General features: G+C 42.6%; 1 protein-coding gene across 5 annotated transcripts in view; it reads right to left on the bottom strand.

The window, feature by feature from the left end:
* Positions 1-937: 937 nt before the first annotated feature.
* The window catches only part of RALBP1 (ralA binding protein 1), a 67,294-nt gene continuing 50,005 nt past the window's right edge, over positions 938-18,226 (bottom strand). For all 5 annotated transcript variants that reach the window (XM_063641096.1, XM_055238395.2, XM_055238384.2 and 2 more), the window contains 7 exons: positions 16,051-16,400; positions 13,807-13,968; positions 12,692-12,823; positions 7,573-7,680; positions 5,057-5,178; positions 4,686-4,809; positions 938-2,843 (listed from right to left, as the gene is read on the bottom strand). In XM_063641096.1, the coding sequence (XP_063497166.1) occupies positions 2,577-2,843; positions 4,686-4,809; positions 5,057-5,178; positions 7,573-7,680; positions 12,692-12,823; positions 13,807-13,968; positions 16,051-16,400 (1,265 nt within the window). In that variant the 3' untranslated portion in view covers positions 938-2,576. The remainder of the gene's footprint in view (positions 2,844-4,685; positions 4,810-5,056; positions 5,179-7,572; positions 7,681-12,691; positions 12,824-13,806; positions 13,969-16,050; positions 16,401-18,226) is intronic.

Genomic DNA, 18,226 nt, shown 5'->3' with positions numbered 1-18,226 from the left:
AAGCTGTAGGATCTTACGCTGAAGGCTCTGCCTAATTGACTCAGGCTTTTCCTTCTATCCCTCGTGAGAACCATGGGCCAGGGCTGAGGCTGAAAACATGGAATTGGGCACGCGTCCCCGTGGAGAGCTCCAGAAAACCCAGGCTGCATCTTGCTCAGCCTGGCTGGACACAGAAGGTGTGTTTGTTCTTAAGATATCCTAATACATAACATGCAATGTGCTCTTCACAGAAACAGCTGCAGTGAAAAAAAAAAGATCACGCGGCACTAGAGCCCATCTCGGGAGGTGACCTCAGGTCTCACACCTCAGTATCTCCAGATCCCCAATGCTAAATATACCCCATCAGGGCGTTCGAGACTTTCCATCAAGGAGAATTTAGCTATATAAATTTAACATTATAGATTTAACTACACAAAACAGAGAAGTCAGCTGTTTGTCTAAGCTTTCAATGACAGATATTTTAATTGTGGAATTTTTAAAGCAAAAAAAGCAATGGAAACTTCATTTTTATTCTAGACCAGTCTATCCCAGACATGCTAATTATGGTTGGCTGTGCTGAGTCCTCATTTACCGTGTGAAATGCAAATGTCTGTAAATTGCAATGCCTGGGGCCAAGCCAGGTCAGTGGATTTGTGTGCAGTTCCCACCGGAGCCAGAAGCTGCTCAGACCGCAGACCCAACCCAGTCCACTGGGTTTTGCAAACACAGGCTCCCTCTGCAGCAGTGTGGGCTTGTGGAAGGGAGGCATGCCGCTGCCAGCATGCATGCCAGGGGTCCGGGGTTCTCCCCGTGTCTGCAGAGGTGAGGGGTACAAAGTGAGCTGAAAACAAAACACTGTGTTCCCCCTGGGCCTTGAAGAAGTGCCTCAACCAACTCCTTGCCAGCTGCAGAGTACTCAATCACCTCATAGAAACAATGTGTACAAAAAAACTGAAGCTTTTCTTTTTCCCAAATGGCTGTTGAATTTATTTGCTTGATCAATAATGGTCCTGGCAAAAATTAGTTAACCAATGCTGAGACATTTGTAATGAAATACTAATTTTAAAAATCCATGACACCTTGATAGAAATTAGAGTTTACACAAACAAAAAAGGAACCTTCGATATTGCCAGCAGCTATAAAGTGAATGTACTGAGACCGACAGGACAGCAAGAAGGCATTTGCACATTTATATCTGACACCCGACCATACTTTCAGTCACCAGAATATCTTCTCTCCAGATTTAAAAAAATAGTATGCTGATTTCTATAACAAAGCTTTTTTTCGTACAAAAATCAAATAATGGCCAACGAGTCACAACAGTGCAATAGGTAGAGGATTAAAAACTGCATCAAACAGGTGCTGAAAATAAATACTACCTAGGAGGAGGAGAGAGCCCTCGTGTGGGGTTTGTTTTCAACCCCTTGAGTGTGTGTGGGGTTTGTCTTCTGAGCCACAAGCCTGGCCTGTCTCACGGTGCTATTCACTCTAACAGAGTGCGCCTGCAGCACGTTGCCTCCAGGGCCCAGCCTCCCAGAAGCCTCAGAGCATCAATGCATCCGTCTCATCGGATGGACCAGAAACAAGAAAATGGGGTGGGGTGAATCACAGCTATCATTCAAAGGAAAGGAATTTTTTTCTATTGCTCAATCTTGTCAATTGGGAGTCCACCAGTAGGTTCACTGAGACAATATGGATAATTTCAAACTTTTGTTTAAGAGCATATATATGGCTTATTCAGGCAAGGAGACGTGTACATTCTAGCCCAAGCAAGCAATCGGAGTCATTCTGTTTTTAAGGAAGGTCAGTCGTTTAAAAGATTTCTGGTTTGAACAACATCCTCTGTGGATGCACCAGGCCAAGGTGACTTTGACCAACCCAGTGAGAAGGCCTTTGCTGGTCCCCGCAGTGAGGAACTGGCAGGAACGGGCGGCCTCCTGCCCGCTGGCCTGCGCTGCTGGGCAGCCCCTTGTCTGTGGCCAGATAGGCCGTCCTGGTGACTCGGGCTTATGGACTGTGGTTTAGAACTGCAGGAGAGAGGAGAGTGGGCCAGGGAACACCCACCAGGCGCTGCTCTGACCAGTCAGAGAACGTGAGGCAGCTCCCCCATAGGGATCTGCACCGAGAAGGTGTGGAAGGCACAAGCAAGAGTGACGGTACCAGAGATCCCGGAGGGCGTGGCTCGCGGCGGCCACAGCAGGCGCAGCACTGACCTGGTGTGGTTCCCCCCTTCAATGAGAAAGAGATCCTGATTCTGCTGTGATAAAAAAGCAAAGAAAGACGATTTTTGGTTTAAAAAGAAGCCACTCAAGGGTTAAAATAGTTATTTTAAGTTAACAAAGAAAATTAATCTTCAAATAAGCTGACACTATCTGGAAAACTCATCTGTCCCTAAAGCCCACAATGCGTCCACTGCTTCGTCCTCCCGTGGAACCTGAGCCTGACGCAAAGGAGTCAGACGTGTGACAGAGGAAGAGTCTGAGAAGAGAAGACACCTTTACAGAATGTACAGTGAGAGAGCCGGCCTGGCCCCCAGGTTACAGTAAGATGCACGGGTCCTTTCAGTCTTGCGGACTCCAGACGGCCGCACAGGCTGCTCAGATGGACGTCTCCTTCCTATCCCTGCTGGGCGATGGCTTTGCCGGCTCCTTGCCTGCCTTTGGCTGCTCTTTAGCTGCTTTTGGCTCGAGGACGCCGTCTCTGGGCGGCTGGACGGCACCGCCGCGCCACTCAGGCTCCTCGTCCTCCTGCGCCTGCTGCTCGGCCTTGGCTCGCTGCATCTGGAGCAGCCGCAGCTGCACGCGCAGCTCGATGATGGCCTCGCGCTCCTCATGAATTGCTTGATTCAAATGATTGTTCTTTATCTTGGGGAATGACAGAAAGGGCAGTTATCACTTAAGGATGTCAGAGGACGATTTCTCAGGAGCAGAGCACGGTTAGCAAGGGCATCCTACAGAGGAATCTGGTTTTAAGTCAATGGGCTGTGAAACAGAAGACAAACACAGCGGGAATGCACAGTGCACAGTGGGCCACGTGACTCTTGAGAATGTGAGGCTGGAAACCCTGCTCCTGGTTACTAGAGAGAAACACATCCATGTGCCAACAGAAAACCGTTATTTTAATAATTCAGTATCCTAGTGTTTAAAATAGACAACTTATAACTTTGAACTGGCTTCTCAACAGCCCTTAAACAAGGAGAAAATAAAAGTAATTTTAACAGCAATTAGAAAGGGGAGTTAGAGATCAGATAAAAAACTAGATTTGTTTCAAAGGTGAATATCCTTTGTCTTTTGTGAACGGCATTACGGTAATTCTGAAATGTCCTACTCAATCAAACTACAGAAAATTACTATCAATTCTAAATCATCTGCACGTACTCGGGAAAGTTTAGGTACTGAGGAATAGCAGCAGCCCTGCCCGCCGTGGCCTCTACTCTGTGGCAGGTGCCGGCCTCCCTTGCGTGGGTGTGGCATGGACTAGGCTCTGTGAAGGGGGCATAGGCGTAAGCGCAAGCGCCAAGTGCCACGCGTGCACCCTGCCCTTGGTGACTGGGCATGCCTTGATCCCTTCCCTGCTAACTTAGTCCTGCTAAGAGTGGCAAGACAGAGCAGCCACATTGGACCCCACGTGGAAAAAAGTTGTGTGGAGGATGATGGGCTGGACCACCTGCCACACAAGAGACACCATCTTGTTTAAACCACTATGTTATTCTTTTTAGTACAGCAATTCAGCCTACACCCCAAGTACAATACTTCTGGATTCTGTTTTCCTACTCAGAGTTTTAATACGATCTTAAAATGTTAAGAAAAGAACATCAGGTGCCAATGTGAGGCCTTTCTGAACAGGAGCTCCAGCAACCCTGGTCTCAGCACCTGCAGGGCTTCCTCCCACAGCACATTGCTGCTGCAGCAAGGGTCTCTGCCTTGAACTTTTGTAAGTGACTCTGAGCTCTGCCCGCAGGCTCGGCAGAGAGGACTCCTGTGCAGGGTGGCTGTGTGTGGAATTCTGCTTTTCTATGCAGGGTGTAGTTCTGGTTCGCACCAGCCACTGAGCGAACCCAGATGAGGGATGCAGAGCTGTCCCTCTATCCTTAGATTCCTTTCTATGAAGAGGATATCATCTCTCACTCAATCCTTAGGCAAAATATCCGGACACAATATTTTATTGGGGTAAGAAGGGAAACTGTGATCTAGACCTTTATCTCTGCCGCCTTCTCTTCACTGTGCAGCCTCTCCTAGTTTCTTAGCGCCGATTCCCTCTCACCTGCTGCTTCTCGGGCTGAGGCCAAGAGAAACTCTGTCTCTTGCTTCACCCACAGGGAGGCTTGGGAGACTGTTCTTCCATCACTAGCGCTGATTTTTCTGTTCACCTTCTCTGGGAACAGAGACTAGGTCATTCAAAGCTGCTCAAGCTGGCACAGTCAGGTGAGGCTTGCCTTTACATCGGGTGGAGAAAGGTCTACATGTCATACTAAAGTCACAGAACGCCAGTTCACAGCCTGAGGAAGACACACAGGTGCCATCTGCTTGGCCAGCACTTAGCTCAAGTCTCACAGACTCTCGGTGAGATGTCCCCCTAAATTCCTCTCTACTCGGCCTCCCAGCTGGTGACCAAGAAAAAGAAGGACAATTCTGAGGGGAAATATGTGGTCTCTACAACTTTCTAAAAGTTAGTATGCCTTTTGGCTATTTCCCCCCAAAACTCACTTCCAGCTCTTCGTTCTGTCTCTGTAAGTCTTCCAGAATGATCTGCAGCTCCTCCTCATCCTCACTCTCGCTCTCGCTCTCAGAGGAGTACTCCTCAGTCTCACTTCGGCCATGCTGCTGGCGACTGCAAAGATGAGAGACAAACGAAGATGCTACTGGATGTGCTTGTCTGTGACCTCCTTTTATATTTACCACATTTTCATGACTCTACTCAATATAACACCATTCTTAGGTCCTGATAAATAAGAAACTTAAAGATGATAAATTTCACATGCCTAATTCTTTTGTAGGAAAGTCTGAGAGCTAAAACAATTATGGTTATATTTAAGGAAACATTCTCAGAAGCTTCAAAACCCTTGGCTTTCCTTTACCTCTGAATTTCAGCAATCTCAGCTCTGAGGCGTTCAATCTCTTCTTTTTCTGAGGCAATCTGCCGGCGCAGAAACTGCTCCATGGCCAGGAGCTCCTCCTGTTCAGTCAGGATCTCATTCTCCTGAAATAATGATCACTGGTGAATACCTCTGAGAGTTTTAGTCCAGGAAATGTCACTTGTTTGGGGTCTCCCATGTTGCCCTGAATTCTTGAGCCCCATTGAGTGCTGAACACAAGTTACGTACTGCACAACCAAAAATATCCTATTTCATTAGGGTCAAGAAAAGGCTTGAGAAAAGTTAAAGTTATTTTAGGGGAATGACTAGATTTTTCTCAATAACAAAATGCCACACAGGAACCCCATATCCTCCTACTGCAAAGACCCCTGTGAGGCCCCCACAGGGAAAAGCCAGGACTTGAGGGATGAAACTGGCTTCGGCTTCCCACTCTTAATGCCTCCCCATCTCTCAGGAAAGTAGGCATATGTAGGGCCATGGTGACCTTTAATGGGGTCACTAGGAAAAGAAGGATCCAAGAGATGTCTGGCTGGTATCAGCGTCACCTTTAAGGCAGATCAGTGTGAAGGAAAGATCATTACAGAAATTTTTTTACCTTTCCATAATGAGCCACCATCCTCTTTAAAGTCCTCAGGGCTTTTTTTTTTTTTTTTTTTTGAGACAGAGTCTCACTGTCACCCAGGCTAGAGTGTAGTGGCACAATCTCGCTCACTCCAACTTCTGCCTCCTGGGTGCAAGTGATTCTCCTGCTTCAGCCACTGAGTAGCTGGGATTACAGGCGCTTGCCATCACGCCTGGCTAATTTTTGTATTTTTAGTAGAGACAGGATTTCACTATGTTGGCCAGGCTGGTCTCAAACTCCTGACCTCAGGTGATCTGCCCACCTCAGACTCCCAAAGTGCTGGGATTACAGACGTGAGCCCCCATGCCTGGCCCAAAGGTATTTAAATAGTCAATATTCTGCTTTACCACAATATCCATTTCTAAGATTGATAAGATCATCAGTCTTATTAAAATAATGGGGAAAAAATCCCTATCTGCCCAAGATCTAGAGAGCCCCTCTGACCTAGAGAAAAGAAGCAAGGCAGACAAAGCTTAAGAGAGTAACAGAAGGTGGCTGTGGGGATGAGAAGCTGGGTGCAGACGTCCTTTCCAAACAAGCAGGTACTGAGAAGGTAATTATTTACCATGGTCACATGCCAAAATGAACTACCCACAAACACCAACAGTGCTGAGAACCTCTCTCCAGGAGATGAAGGACACAGTACTGCCCAAATGTTTTTGAACACAGATGTCTTTTCTGTACCTCTGCATACCTACTAAAGCTGACATTCCAACAAACACCAGACTGAAAAGCCCTGAAACAAAGACATAATCTGGGACTTCATCCTCTCCTCAGGGAAAACTATGTGCTCCTGAGAGGCAAAACAACGCATGTTTCAGAGGTGACAGAGAAGGACTGAAACCTATTGGGCTTTAGGGAAACCACACGAGTTTCTGGAACCCTAGACACACTGTGGTCAGAGCCTAGAACTTCATTCCTTTCTGGTTAAACTGGCAATTTCCAGAACAAAGTAAGGCTGACTTGAGAAATTCAGAAAGAAATGAGCTCATCTTCAGCTCTATGCCTGGAATACAGTACGCATGAAAGGGATATCTGTTAAATCAGTGAAGGACTAATAAGACAATTTGCCTCCAACAATTGACTTTCACCTGTAAACAATAAGATCAAAATATCTAAAAGGTGTTATTAGCAACAACTATTAGATAAAATCTGTATCTTACATTTCAAGGATTCCAGACTTTGTAATGTAAGGTACAACGGTTTTTAAAATATTTTTAAAAGTCTGATCTCATTAATATGGAACAGGTACCACTAATCTGTAAATTAGGGAAAAGACCTACAATTCGGACCTGTGTGCAGACTAAATGAGATTAAGCGTCTAGAACAATGCCCAGTAAAGAGTCATTACTGAATATAAGGTAGTTTCTTTCGCCATAACTGAACATTTTAACAAACACAACATAAAGGAAGGGACAAATAAAACAGATACAGGCCCTCAAAATCACTTTATAATTTTGGTTAAAATATTCACATCTGTAGTAGAGCTTCTCAAGTTACTATTTTTAAATGACCATTAAGAGCCTTGCAGGCCGGGTGCGGTGGCTCACGCCTGTTAATCCCAGCACTTTGGGAGGCTGAGGCAGGCGGATCACCTGAGGTCAGGAGTTCTAGACCAGCCTGGCCAACATGGTGAAACCCCGTCTCTATTAAAAACACAAAAATTAGCTGGGCGTGGTGGCAGGTGCCTGTAATCCCAGCTACTCGGGGGGGCCGAGGCAGGAGAATCTCTTGAGCCTGGGAGGCGGAGGTTGCAGGTTGCAGTGAGCCGAGATTGCTTCGACGCACTCCAGCCTGGGGGACAAGAGCGAGACTTTGTCTCAAAAACAAAAACAAAGAAGAGTCTTGCAAAAGAGAGAAAAAGATTTTAGGTTACCTGAGCAAGGAGAATATTTATAACTTCTTCATTTTCATTCATCTCTTCTTTGGAAACATCCTCTTTTGAAAGACTGGCTATCTCTTGTGCAATCTTGGTTTCACACTCCTATCAAATAAGACAAATAAAAAAGAACTAGTCAGCCTATATGTAACACATATTCAACAAATCACACCACCACCAATCTACACGTTTCCTTCTCATTTCCTGGAATTGAAACAATAACAGTCAGATGAACCATCTAGCTGGATGGGCATTTGGTAACTGGGCTTGGAATATAACATGGAGATCTGAGTCTGTGCCTGCACTGTAAAAAATACTCAATTCTGGTGAATGTACTTGCCATTTCTGGTACCCTTCCACAGAAATTACCTATTGTAATACTTAGGGAGGGTGTGGTCAGGAGTGTAAATCTTGAGCACAGAATTTAGTGTTCACAAACATAAAGTCAAGTAACCAGCGCCACCATCATGCTCTAGAACATTGCCATCGCCACACAAAGTGCCCTTGGGCTCCTCCACCATCCGCCAGCATCTAGCAACCCCTGTCCTGGTCTCCATCGCTGCAGATTTTCCTTTCCTTGAGTTTCATAACTGAATCAATCAGTAAGTAGTGTGATTATCTGGCTTCTTCCACTTAGCACAATGCTTTTAAGATTCATCTACTTGGTTGTCTGTATCAGTAGTTGCTGAGCAATATGCCATGGAATAAATGTACCCCAATTTGTTTATCCATTCACCAATGGACATTGGGGTTCCTTCTAGTTGTAAGCTATTATAACTAGAGCCGTTAGGAACATTTCGCACATGCTGTGTGAGGGCAAATGCTTTCTTCTCTTAAATACCTAGGAGTGGGAAAGCTGGGTGCTATGGTAAGTAACCACATGTTTAGCTTTATAAGAAACTGCCAAGCTGTTTTTCAAAATGGCTACACCATTTTGCATTACCAAGAGCAACCTATTCTAGTTGATGTACACTGTTATCTCAGAGTACTTTTAATTTGTATTTCCTTAATGACTAATGATGGTGAGAGTCTTTGCATGTGCTTATTTGTCATCTATGTATGATCTTTGGTAAAGTATTTGTTCAAATTTTTGCCTTTTAAAAATTGGTTGTTCTCTTATTAAACTGTAAACTTTTTTTAAAAAAATCAAGTCCTTTATCAGATACAAGCTTTTGCAAATATTTTGTCGCAGCTTCTGGCTTGGATGTTTATTTTCTTAATATCTGCTGAAGAGCATATTTTTAAATTTTTGATGAAATTCAATTTATCAAATTTTTCTTTTATAGTTGATAATAGGTTTTGTATCCTATTTAGGAAATTACTGCCTAAGCCAAGGTCAGTAAGATATTTTCCTGCTTTTTTTTTCTTCTGGAAGCTTTTTAAGTCTTAGTCTATGATTCATTTCAAGCTATTTTTTGCATATGTTGTATGGATAGAGTCAAGCCTTTTTTCTTTGCATCTGTTCCAGCGCTATTTGTTGAAAAGAATATCCCTTCCCCACTGAATTATTTTAGTATCTTCATTAAAAAGCAATTGCCCATATATGTGTAGGTCGACTTCTGAACTTTCTATTCTGTATGTTATCCCTATCCAATACATACTGTCTTGATGAACTGAAGCTTTGTAGTAAGTCTTGAAATTGGGTAGTATGAGTCCTCCAATCTTCCGGCTATGTTCTTCTTCAAAACTGTTTACCTATTCTAGGTCATTTGTGTTTCCACATAAATTTTAGAAGAGCTTATTCATTTTCACAAATACCATCTGTCTGGATTTTGATTGGGGTTGGACCCACAGATCAATCTGGGAAAATCTAACATCTTAACAATATTGAATCTTCTGTTCCATATGCATGATTTCTCTCTCCATTTATTTAGGTCTCTTTTTATTTTTCTTTTAGGTTCAATATCCAATTGTGCATTGCTAACATATAGAAATATACTAGACATTTGTATATCTGGTCTTGTATCCTACAACCTTGCTAAACTCACTGATTAGTTCTTTTTTTGTACGTTCCTTAGGATTTTATATGCAGATAATTGTTGGGAATAGGCCCCCCAGAATCTGGCCATAAACTGGCCCCGAAACTGGCCCCAAAACTGGCCATAAACAAAATCTCTGCAGCACTGTGACATGTTCGTGATGGCCATGATGCCCACCCTGGAAGGTTGTGGGTTTACCGGAATGAGAGCAAGGAACACGTGGCCCACCCAGGGCAGAAAACCACTTAAAGGCATTCCTAAGCCACAAACAATAGCAAGAGCGATCTGTGCCTTAAGGACATGCTCCTGCTGCAGGTAACTAGCCAGAACACATCCCTTCGGCCCATCCCTTTATTTCCCATAAGGAATACTTTTAGTTAATCTATAATCTATGGGAACAATGCTTATCACTGGCTTGCTATCAATAAGAGGCTCTCAGCTCTGAAGGCTGAGACTCCACACCTCCCTATTTCTGTGTGTGGCTGTCAGCTCTGAAGGCCGTGAGACCCCTGATTTCCCACTCCACACCTCTATATTTCTGTGTGTGTGTCTTTTAATTCCTCTAGCACCACTGGGTTAGGGTCTCCCCGACCAAGCTGGTCTCAGCAGATAATCATGTTATCCAAGAATAAAAACTTATTTCTCTCCAATATGCACATCTTTTTTCTTGCTTTATTGCCACTGGCTAGAACGTCCAGTACAATGCTGAATAGAGGTGGTAACAGCAGAAATCCATGCAGTGTACACCAATCTTTTTCTTTTTTTTTTTTTTGAGATGGAGTCTCACTGTCGCCCAGGCTAGAGTGCAGTGGCACGATTTCGGCTCACTGCAGGCTCCGCCCTGTGGGGTTCACGCCATTCTTCTGCCTCAGCCTCCCGAGTAGCTGGGACTACAGGCACCCGCCACCTCGCCCAGCTAATTTTTTGTATTTTTAGTAGAGACGGGGTTTCACCGTGTTAGCCAGGATGGTCTCGATCTCCTGACCTCGTGACCCGCCCGCCTCGGCCTCCCAAAGTGCTGGGATTACAGGTGTAAGCCACCGCGCCCGGCCATCTTTCACTATTAAGTATGATAATTGTAGATTCTTTGTAGATGTCCTTTATTAGGCTGAGAAAGTTATCTGCTGGGAGTTTTATCATGAATAAGTATTGAATTCTACTAAATCTTTTTCTGCATCTACTGATATGATGTTGTGGGCTTTTCTTATTTTTAGTCTGTTAATATGATGTTATATTACTACTGTCTTTAAAAGTCATTTATTCCTCAAAGTTGAAATTTGTGAAAATCTAACATCTTAATAATATTGAATCTTCTGTACCACATGCATGATTTATCTCTCCATTTACCTAGGTCTCCTTTTTTTTTAGGTTCAATATCCAATTGTGCGTTGCTAATACATAAAAATACATTAGACTTTTGTAGAATCTTTTGTGCATTTTGTGAATTAATGAGCTGGCGTGAAAACATAGCATTGGGAAAATCAGTAAAGCAAAGTTAATCCATCCCTTTTTATATTGGTTCTGGCTGCTATACCATGATTCCTTTATTTAGGCAAGATGTAGAAGCAAGAGAAACAAAAGCCAAACCTCCATCACCCTGTCCTAGGTCAGTCAGGGGACTCTTCATTTAAAGGCTGACTGGCAATGCCATATGATTAACAATTACAATTTGCCCCTGAAGCCTGAGAGGTCCATCTCTGATACCTGATTCTAGGCTGAGACATGAAGGGAAAATTTTAACAGCAACACCAACAACAAAAAAACACGTAAAGGAAGCAAGAGATAGATAACCTAGTGAGCTAGGAAAAAGAAGGAAGAAAAATACGCAGAGGGCTTCTGCTAGATTACGTATCCTGGAGTGCACATGTAAAAGTCCCATGAATGCGCCCCATCTGACAAAGCTATCCTCCACATGAATACAAATCTCTAACCTCAAAGAAACAGAAGTATTCGGGTTGCCTTTGTCTCTTTAACACAACCACAACAGAGACCTACTATCATGTTCCCCAATTCAGGCAAGGGCTAACTAATGTTCCTTGGATGTGCTGTTTAGATGCTGCGGTTGATCTGCAATGTGGATTTTAAGGTGATCCAGAGATCTGGGATTTTACTGTTGCTGTGGCTGGTACACTCAAAGTCCCAGAACCAAGCAACACACACTAAACAAGAGGGAACTCAAAAGTCTGACTGGCATACCCTAAACTCATCAGGTATTGCACGCCACTCTTCTTATTATTACATAAATAGAATCTCTCCTGATCTTCAGGGCCTTCCAGGTGACCCTCCTTACTACATTTCCAAAGAGCTGACAAATTCTAAATGCCTGAAATTCCCCAGCAGTCCCCAAAGGTGTGTCACCATCCAGCCTGCTTTTCATCCGTAGAAAGCCCTGTTTACAGGTATAACCAAGCAGGAAATGACAAATTTTTTAGTAAAATCATTTTTAATTAAAACAAAACTTTCTAGGCCAGGCATGGTGGCTTATGCCTATAATCCTAGCACTTTGGGAGGTGGGAGGACTGCTTGAGCCCAGAAGTTTGAGACCAGTCTGGGCAACATAACAAGAACCCATTTCTACAAACAATAAAAAATGAGCCGAGCATGGTGGCGCACACCTGTAGTCCCAGCTACTCAGGAGGCTGAGGTGGGAGGATCCCTTGAGCCCAGGAGGTCAAGGCTACAGTGAGCCATTATCGTGCCACTGCACTCCAGCCTGGGTGATAGAGCAAGACCTGTCTCAAAAAAAAAAAAAAACAAAACAAAACAAAAAAAAAAACTTTCTAGATTGCACTGAAACATGTGACTGACACTAGGCTGCAATATCAATAATATAGGACTAGAAACATTTTAGTGAATAAATGTCCCACCAGAGAAGTTCACTTCAAGTGACATTATCTATACTATAGATACAATATTCTTAACAGAAAGAACTTGGGCTGGGCGTGGTGGCTCATGTCTGTAATCCCGGCACTATGGGGGAGGCCGATGTGGGAAGATTACTTGAGGCCAAGAGTTTGAGACCAGCCTGGTCAACATCAAAAGAAAAAAGAAAGAAGAAAAAAAAAAGAGTACATAAAGTACATAAAAGACTCAAACACGTTCTATTATAAACATTAGGTATCAAAATAATAACTCACCTGTCTTTTAGCTTCTCTCAGTTTTCTTTTGAGGGCTGTCAAAATTCTTTGTACTTCCCATAATCTTTCTTCTTTAGACAAATCCTTTATCCCACCCTGCAGATCTCGATGTAAACAATTCAAAAGAAACTCCTAGAAAGCAAATGCCACACACCAAGTTGCATTTCATATCCTCTTATCTTAAACTAACAACATGTGCAATTTCTAAAGATGAAGAATCAACTATTTTTCAATTATCCTTTATTTCATTAGAGTAAAATAATGGTACTAATTATTTTTTTGAAGATATGATTGAAAAATCATTCTTATTGTTTTGCCTATGAATTATTCACTAATTTGTATTGGTTCAATAATACTTAATCCACATCCCCATCTCCAATGTTATCATCATTAACTAGTAAGAATTGGGAGCTCAGGGCAGATACAAGGGAAGAAAAGCAAGCAGGAGTTTGATAAATTGCATGCAAATAAATAATCAAATGTAATTAACTTTCTTAGTCTTGAATTTATTACATACACACACACACACACACACACACACACACACACACACACACAGCACTGTTACTTCCATCAAAATAGCATAGTAAAAAATCCCAGGATTTGGGCTCAAATCTTGGGTCTGTAATTAGTAATCATGTCACACAGGGTAAGTTACTTAACTTCCCTGAATTTTAATATTCTTATCTATAAAATATGGCTGATGACACCAACCTTGCCCAGAAAAAGCAAACATTTTTAGACTATTTACAACGTGCCTGGCATGTTTCACGTATTATCTCATTTGTGGTAGTCTTCACATCAATCCTACAAAAGGGTCCATTTTAAAGCAACAACACCAGTGCTTAAGGTGGTTAAGAATTCGCCTAAAATCAGTTAACTAAGATCAGAGCAAGAATTTAAAGCCAGGTCTTTTGATTCCAAAAACTATGCTCTTTCCACCATGGTATTCCCATTTATTTGGCATGAAACAGTACCGGATGGGAATTTCTGACTCCAGTGTGCCTAACATAGCTCCAGACACACAGAAAGTGTTCAGGAAACAAGAGCCCATCACCACTGGACTCCACGACGGCCAATGCAGAGGCAGGCTGTGGCAGGCAGGGTGCACACACCTGTCTCCTGATCTCCTCCTTGATGCCTGCCTGGGTCTCTGGCAGCGTGGGCATCGTGGCCATGTTAGACCATCGCAGAGGTTTTGTCACTTGCTTTAGTACCACATTTCCAAAGAGTTCTTGCACATGCGTGAAAAACACATACAGGACTCGATTGCTGATCTAAGAAAAAAAGATTTACAAGAAAACCATTAAAACTATCATTCTATTTCACTTATTTGTGTCTATTACATAATATATCCTTTAATCCTGGACATATAAAGAAAATTCTACCCAGTAATGACAACACAGTCTTTGCTAGTTAATGGCCAATTTAAGAAGAAAATGGTAAAATATGAGTTAAATCATGTATTCAAGCACCAGAAAGAACTGAAGGCAAAAAAAGCCAAGAAAAGGATAGAGAAGTTGATGCCATCCATTTGTTTATTTTTTCTATCACTACAATATTAACTGATTAAAACATCTTATTTTGTTGTTGTTGTTGTTGTTGTTTGTTTGTTTTTTGAGATGGAGCCTCGCTCTGTAGCCCAGGCTAGAGTGCAGTGGCACAATCTCAGCTCACTGCAACCTCCACCTCACGGGTTCAAGCGATTTTCCTGCCTCAGCTTCCCTGGTAAGCTGGGATTACAGGCGTGTGCCACCACGCCTGGCTGATTTTTTTGTATTTTCAGTAGAGACAGAGTTTCACCATGTTGGCCAGGCTGGTCTCGAACTGCTGACCTCAAATGATCTACACACCTCAGCCTCCCAAAGTGCTGCGACTACAGGTGTGAGCCACCATGCCCAGCTAAAACATCTTATGTTCTTTATTTTCAACTTACTTTGAGATATTTTAACAGATACAATGGGCTGAATGAGGACCGTGAGGGAAGTGGGAACACCACAGTAGTAAAGCTGGCTTGAGGTTGAAAGCCCTCACTCCAGAAACAAATACCCGGACACAGCCAGCATTTAAGTATGGATGTTCACATGCTAGGAGGCCAGGGCATTAGGTTGGCTGAAAAGCTACTACAAGAAATTATTTCCTACCTAAAACTTACTCTTACAACACACTTGACTCTTCTATGATACAACCATCTCTATTATATTATAGTAATATTAAGTATCAGTGTAATATTTACCAGATCCTGAAATCCTAATGATCAAACTAAAATCTGAGAAACATTTTGCTTTCAAAGTGTAATCAATGAGTAACAGAAGAATCTTTATTTTTTAGAGATAAAATCTTGCTCTGTCACCCAGAGAGGAGTACAGTGGCATGATCATAGCTCACTGCTGGGCTCAAGCAATCCTCCTACCTCAGCCTCCCAAGTAACTGGCACTACACATACATGCTACCACACCCAGCTAATTTTTAATTTTTTTTGTAGAGACAGGGTCTTGCTATGTTGCCTAGGCTGAACTCCTGGCCTCTAGTTATCCTCCTGCCACAGCCTCCTAAAGTGCTCGCATTAAAGGTGTGAGCCATCGCGCCTGACTGAAAGACTCTTTAGTAAATGAAAACACACTCTAATAACAGTGACAGTGATTTATGGTGACTCAGAATACTGGCCAAAAAGAGGGCTTAAGATAATAAATATAACCTATCATCTCCCTTTTTAGTGGCCTGAGTAAAATATTATAACTGTAATTAAAAGAAAACATATACTCTATGACAGCACCAACTGAGCAGCAATAAAGGAAAGCCAAGTATGTATGTCGTAAAAAGATACCAATGAACACACAACCCAATTCCCTGAAGTATCTTCTCAGACTCAGAGCCTGTAACATGTCTCTCTAGGATCCATCCTTATGAATGAAATCCTCAGGCTAAATCTTTGACCAAACAATTAATGACAGGTCCCTTTGTGCCTGAGTTTGATGTGTGTCTGTGATCTAATGAAGCAATAATGCTATTGATGAAATAACTGGCATCTCTAAAATTCTACACATGAACTCTGTAACTGTAGATGCCATGGGCTCCTCCTCCCCTAATGAAGGATCCTTGTCATCAGGTCTTGTTTATAAACTCACATCAAAGACTGTACCACATTCAAATTACATCACTACAAGCTAAAGGGCAAGGATGTTCATTATCTTATATGTCGACACTGTCCAAATTATGAAAGGAAAAGACCTGTATTCAAGCTAATCCATTACCTATCTTCTCAAGTTCACTGCTTTACATGTGACTCAGCAATAGAAAATTACCCCAATTCCCCAACGTCAGTACCAGAGGGTATATGTGTAGAGAAGACCATGTACCTGCACAGTTGGGCTGAGCACTATAGAAATGTTCTGTATATTCATTTTTGTTTCCAGTTCCTTTGCGATGACATGGTCCATGTGCACAATGAGCCAAGAAATCAGAAGATAGTTACATTCTGGCAGTTCTTTGAGTAAACGCTGGAATTCCTGCACTTTCTCAGTCTCCGTGGTCCTCCCACAAGCCTCTTCAAATCTGGGCATAAGCTCTTTGGTAAGCAAATTCTCTGGAAGGTCTCGCAAATACTGCTTCAGCAAACTGGCTACAGTGTTAGGCTCATAGTCTTCCAAGTTTGTAGACTCCTCCCGGTCATAGGCTGCTTTTAGCTCATCCACCTTTGATTTAATTCCTTAAAATATTCAAATTCAGAAGAGAGAAGATACTGAGAAAAGAAAATCAAACACACAGGCTTTCTTTACCATTATACCCACCCTTGCTAGGGAGATGAGAACAGCAACCTGACCAATAACAAACCTCTTGTTATGAAATATTTATCTGCACAAAGGTCGTACAATTCCTCTGTAAACACTAACAGGTAAGACTACACTTGGCTGGGCGCAGTGGCTCATACCCATAATCCTAGTACTTTGGAAGGCTGAGGCAGGCAGATAGCTTGAGCCCAGGAGTTCAAGACTAGCTGGACAACATGGTCAAAACCTGTCTCTACAAAAAATACAAAAATTAGCTGGGCATGGTGGCATGCACCTGTGGTCCAAGTTCTTTGGGAGGCTGAGTTGGGAGGATCACTTGAGCCTGGGAGGTTGAGGCTGCAGTGAGCCATAATTGCACCACAGTACTCCAGCCTGGGCAACAGAGTAAGACACTGTCTCAAAAAATTAAAAATTAAAAATAGGCCAGGCACCATGGATCACACCTGTAATCCCAGCACTTTGGGAGGCCAAGGCAGGAGGATTACTTGAGGTCAGGAGTCCAACACCAGCCTGGCTAACATGGCAAAAACCTGTCTCTACTAAAAATACAAAAATTAGCCAGGCGTGGTGGTGTGCGCCTGTAATCCCAACTACTTGGGAGGCTGGGGCAGGAGAATCACTTGAACCTGGGAGGCACAGGTTGCAGTGAGCTGAGATCACACCACTGCACTCCAGCTTGGGTGACAGAGCAAGACTTCATCTAAAAACAAAAAACAAAAAAAGCCCAAAAAACTAACTTTAAAAGTGAATTTAACCAAAAGTTAAATGATAATTGAAAAGCTCAACAGTCAGAACAAAAGTCAAAGCAACCATGGATATATTAAGCAAATATGCCCATTAATTCAGGAATTTGTTTTTAATGTAAAAACATTACACAGTGGCTCACACCTGTAATCCCAGTACTTTGGGAGGCTGAGGTGGGTGGATCACCTGAGGTACGGAGTTCAAGACCAGCCTGGCCAACATGGTGAAACCCTCTCTCTACTAAAAATACAAAAATTAGCTGGGCATGGTGGCGGGTGCCTGTACTCCCAGCTACTCAGGAGGCTGAGGCAGGAGAATCGCTTGAACCCAGGAGGTGGAGGTTGCAGTGAGCTGAGGTCACACTGTATTCCAGCCTGGGTGAAAAGTGAGACTCTGTCTCAAAAAAAAAAAAAAAAAAAAGGTAAAAAGACAAAAATTAAACTACAATCCAAGTGTAAGTCTGGCTCTACACAGGCAGCCAGCTGCTTTTTCTAACAAGTCACAAGACTGACCACAAAAAAATGCGGCTTGGTTTACCTAAGTATGTTCCAAAAAGTTGTGGGTAAATTACTTTTTTATGTGTAAATATTGTACTGTAATTGCAAAGGGTGAATTAGCTACCCAAACACTTTGAAAATTATTCTCCATTAAATCATCCCCATCTAATTTCTATTTTAAAGTTTGGATTCTTTAAGTATAACCTTAATCTGAACAGAGCTGGAACAAAAAAAAATAAAGTCTGGGTTTCTAAAATCAAATTGTTTTGCTTATTGAACAAAAGGAAACTAAAGCAAATGATTTGCAAACATTACATAAGATTTTAAGTCTTTAGCACAATCTTCATTAAGTGACGTAATTTAGTGACAACGATTGCTCAGAAGAACACAAAGTAGTTTTTTGCTGTTTTTAATACTTGACACTTTCAGCCAATTATGTGAAACAAGCTACAAATTAACGCTGATAGTTTCTACGGGTAAATGCCCTCTAAGCTGAACAGCAC

Source organism: Symphalangus syndactylus, chromosome 1 (assembly GCF_028878055.3).
Source record: "Symphalangus syndactylus isolate Jambi chromosome 1, NHGRI_mSymSyn1-v2.1_pri, whole genome shotgun sequence".
NCBI classification, from domain to species: Eukaryota; Metazoa; Chordata; class Mammalia; order Primates; family Hylobatidae; genus Symphalangus; species Symphalangus syndactylus.
Note: the sequence above shows the minus strand (reverse complement) of the source record. Positions and strands in the feature narration are given on the sequence as shown.